This window comes from Lathyrus oleraceus, chromosome 5 (genome assembly GCF_024323335.1).
Source record: "Lathyrus oleraceus cultivar Zhongwan6 chromosome 5, CAAS_Psat_ZW6_1.0, whole genome shotgun sequence".
Lineage (NCBI taxonomy): Eukaryota > Viridiplantae > Streptophyta > Magnoliopsida > Fabales > Fabaceae > Lathyrus > Lathyrus oleraceus.
The window spans coordinates 197,404,789-197,409,443 of record NC_066583.1 but is presented as its reverse complement, the minus strand read 5'-3'; the positions used below and the strand labels follow the sequence as shown (position 1 = coordinate 197,409,443).

The window sequence follows — 4,655 nt, the reverse complement described above, 5'->3', positions numbered from 1 at the left end:
GTCAAAATGATATCTTTCTGATGGTGACTAAAATAATTTAAACGTTTAAAAGAAACAAAAACATATCAATTGAGATTTTTCCTTCCCTATTTAAAAAGTATTTTAAAATATATTATATTGCATTGTTAAAACTTATTTGACTTCATTATATTTTGATTTTCAAATATATATGAAACTTGTTATATTTGGTATGAAATTTAAGTTAAAGATATTATTTTATAAATAAATCTTATTTTTAATTTATATTATTTGATTAACTTTTATACTTCTTCTATTCTTTTTATATATAAATTTTGATTTTTAAATTCACTTAATATATTTAAACTATATACAAATCAGATTAATTAATTATTCAATAATTCTAATATTTAAAATTTACTTATTAAAAGAGAGTAGTGAGGTATAGTTTAATCAATAATTTACTAATTTAATCAATAATCCTATGATCCAATATCGGAATTATAAAATATTGCTCTCTCTCCTCTCAACAAACCACTTTCCACAAGAATTCATATTCTCTCCTTTTGCAATTAATTGCATTCACAGCTTACATGGCCATAGAAGATGCCACATCAAAGAATCCAAATACAAAAATGTCATTTCTCTCTCTCCTTCTCCTTGTACTATATATATATATATAACCCCTTTCACCATCTTCCTTCATTGCATAAATAAACTACTTGCACGTTTATTCAACCCTTCTAATATTCTAAAGCAGGTGTCTCCAATGAGAAACAAAACAACCTCTTCGTGTCTCTTCCTTAATCTTTGACTTCTATTATCACCATTTTCGCCTGAACTTCCTAACTCATATTATTCAATTCTGTTTCTTGACTTCCATAAACTCACTTTCATTAATTTAACTTTCTAATTGCACAAGTTTCTTCCTCATAATTAACCATCTTTATACTCCATCTCTCTATCTCTCTCGCGTTCACTAAATTCAACAATTACTATGGTTGTTGAGAAGAATGCTAGCAAGAATCATCATCACCAAACATTTGATGTATCCATTGATCAACAACTCGATTCTAAGTTTTTCGATGATGACGGTCGCGTCAAACGAACCGGTAATCAATTAGTCTCTCTTTTTACTTCTAATTGTCTTTTACTCTCTTTGCGATGAATCAGACTCAACTCAAATTCTAATATTTTGTTACAGGCACATCTTGGACTGCAAGTGCCCATGTAATAACAGCAGTAATTGGCTCTGGAGTGCTGTCTCTAGCTTGGGCTATAGCTCAGCTGGGATGGATTGCTGGTCCTGTTGTCATGATCCTCTTTGCTTGGGTTACTTATTACACCTCGGTTCTTCTCGCTGAATGTTATCGTAATGGTGATCCAGTAAATGGCAAGAGAAACTACACTTACATGGAAGTTGTTCATTCGAATCTTGGTAATTTATGATTCACCAACCTAGCTAACCATTTAAAAAAAAGAGTTCTATATCAGAGTTTGACAATTTGAAGTCTTTGTTTTATGTTTTATGTGTTTGTGTTTCTTCAGGTGGTTTACAAGTCCAGTTTTGTGGGTTCATTCAGTATCTCAACCTTATTGGGGTCGCGATTGGATACACGGTAGCTTCTGCCATAAGCATGATGTAAGTTTAATCGAAATTTTAGATAAGAAATCCAAATTTGAAGAAAAGTTATTTGTCTAATTGGATTTGATTTGTTTATGAAACAGGGCGATTGAAAGGTCAAATTGTTATCATAGGAGTGGAGGAAAAGATCCATGTCATATGAACAGCAACGCTTACATGATTGCTTTTGGTGCTGTGCAAATTATAGTCTCTCAAATTCCAGATTTTGATCAGTTATGGTGGCTTTCCATTGTTGCTGCTGTTATGTCCTTTACATATTCGACGATTGGTCTAGGCCTTGGTATCGGAAAAGTTATGGGTATATATAATTTCTCTGTTTTTATCATTTTTTAAAAAATATATTTTGGTATTCTTACATGCAACATACTAATCTAAGGGGTAATTCCACCATTCACTTGTAAAGTCAGAACAGTCAGAGCTTTTGTTTTGTATAAACACGATCCAACATAAAACTTGTTGCACACTCTCAAAACAGGTCTTTATCACTAGATCAATCCTTAGAAGTTAAAATAAAATAAAACAGCGCAGAGCTAGTTGTTATTTTGTTTTCTATTTGTATATAAATTTTATTATATATATATTTATGAATATATTTGGACAATAATATAATAGAGAACAAAAAGTTTGCTGGAACCATTACTGGAGTAAATGATGTGACAAAAGCTCAGAAAACTTGGGGGAGTTTGCAAGCTCTTGGTGACATAGCTTTTGCTTATTCATTCTCCATGATTCTTATAGAAATTCAGGTATTAATATTTTTTCAATATTTTTTATAAAGAACGATACTCTTCACCTTAAAAATCGAACAAAATTTGAGAGATTATATTACATTTTGAATCAGGACACGGTAAAAGCACCACCACCGTCAGAGTCGAAAACCATGAAGAAGGCTACATTGATCAGTGTTATAGTGACAACATTTTTCTACATGCTTTGCGGTTGTTTAGGATACGCAGCGTTTGGAAATTCAAGTCCCGGAAACCTTTTAACCGGTTTCGGATTCTATAACCCATTTTGGCTCCTTGACATAGCCAATGCTGCCATAGTGATTCACCTTATTGGTGCATACCAAGTCTATTGCCAACCCCTTTATGCTTTCGTCGAAAACTACATGGTGAAAAGATTTCCAGACAATTATTTTTTGAACAAGAACATAAAGATTCCAATCCCGGGTTTAGATATGTATAAACTCAACCTTTTCAAATTGGTTTGGAGGACAGTTTTTGTAATATTAACAACTTTGGTCTCAATGCTTCTTCCATTCTTCAATGATATTGTTGGACTTCTTGGTGCACTTGGATTTTGGCCTCTAACGGTTTATTTTCCGGTGGAGATGTATATAATTCAAAAGAAAATACCAAAGTGGAGCACAAAATGGACATGCCTTCAATTGCTTAGTGGTGCTTGTCTTATAATCACTATAGCAGCTTCAGTTGGTTCTATTGCTGGGATTTATCTTGATCTTAAAGTGTTTAAGCCATTCAAGACTATCTATTGATTCAGTAGTAAGGTTGCAATAATTGTGTATGATCAACATGATTTGAGAATTTTATGACAGAATTTCTGGTAAAGCTTGTGTGAAGAGATAAAGTTGAGGAGGAATATTTATATTGTATGGTTCACTTCTATAATTATACTTGTTATTTCAACCTTGAAAATGAAAATGAAATTTTCTTCTTATTTTTCCTTCCTTTAGACCGGTAGACATGGAATAAATGAAACAAAGTTTATTGACAATTGTAATATTATATAAGTGTTCTTGGGTTGATTAGTGTAACTAAAGTTTGAATTTTGTCTTTTGTTGAGAAATTATAAAATGGATAACATAAGGGAAAGCTTGTTTTATATATAGAGAGAACCGTTACTTCTATAATATTGTATTGGTATTATAAAAGAAATGTTACTCCCTCCTTTTTAAATGTTATTTTTTATTTTTTACTTATATCAAGAAAGTTAATAATGACCGTTACATTTTAAAAAATAATAATTCTTTTTTCCTATTTTATTTTGAGCTTTTTTATTAATTTATTTGACTTTTTTCTCTCTTCGTAATAAATAACTATGGGTGATTTTGACAAAACAACAATATATACTACTTGAACTTTGAAATGACATTTAAAAAAGAACAAATTTTTTTTAGAACAATAGTTATTTTTTTTTCCTATTTTATTCTTAGTTTTCTTATTAATTTATTTGACTTTTTTCTCTCTTCGTAATAAATAACTATGAGTGATTTTGACAAAACAACAATCTATACTACTTGAACTTTGAAATGACACTCAAAAAGAACAATTTTTTTTTAAAAAATGACACTTAAAAAGAACAGAAGGAGTATTAATTAAGTACTCTCTCCGTCTCATAAAAAGGGTCTCATTTCAACTTTTTTCATGTCTCAAAATAAATGTTTCTTTATAATACCAATACAATATTTATTATTTTTTCCCACTACTATACCTCTATTTATTAACTTTCACTCTTTTCAATTACTCCACTAACTATAATAAATAAGGGTATTTTAGTAAATGGTATTAATTTTATCATTAAAATCAACACATTTAACCATTTTCTTAAGAACTGTGCAGAGCTCAAATAAGACATTTATTATAAGACAGAGAGAATAATATTATAATAGATATAATATACATTATCTAATGGGCATGTGTTAATTCATAGAGTTAATTATCCAACAAAGACACATGTCAGTAAATGATAAATACAATATGTTATAGCAAGTTCTTTATCAAGTACTATAAGTGCATCTCACTACTCCTCCGCCACCACAATGTCTGTCATATAGAAGTAATTCTCCGTCTCAACAGCTAAGTTTTGAGGGTGTTCTTAAATCCAGTTTTTTGTTTCAATTTTCTTTTTAAATCTCAGAGAAACTCATTGAAGATAACTTTCAAGTATGGTGCTGTAGCGGTGTATTCGTCGCTATATGATCTATCGATTAAATCATAAGCTATGAGATACATGAAATTTCGAGTCGCCACCGCACTTTTATTTATCCAAAGGATTGGCTAAAAAGCGAACAAAAGCCTAAGAAGTTTTA

General features: G+C 30.4%; 1 protein-coding gene across 1 annotated transcript; it reads left to right on the top strand.

Moving 5' to 3' along the window:
* Positions 1 to 637: 637 nt before the first annotated feature.
* Positions 638 to 3,283, top strand: LOC127082776 (amino acid permease 3). The gene is made up of 6 exons (XM_051023013.1): positions 638 to 1,070; positions 1,163 to 1,396; positions 1,507 to 1,600; positions 1,687 to 1,901; positions 2,216 to 2,349; positions 2,445 to 3,283. The coding sequence occupies exons 1-6, from the start codon at positions 956 to 958 to the stop codon at positions 3,099 to 3,101; spliced, it is 1,449 nt and encodes a 482-aa protein (XP_050878970.1). The 5' UTR covers positions 638 to 955; the 3' UTR covers positions 3,102 to 3,283.
* Positions 3,284 to 4,655: the final 1,372 nt, after the last annotated feature.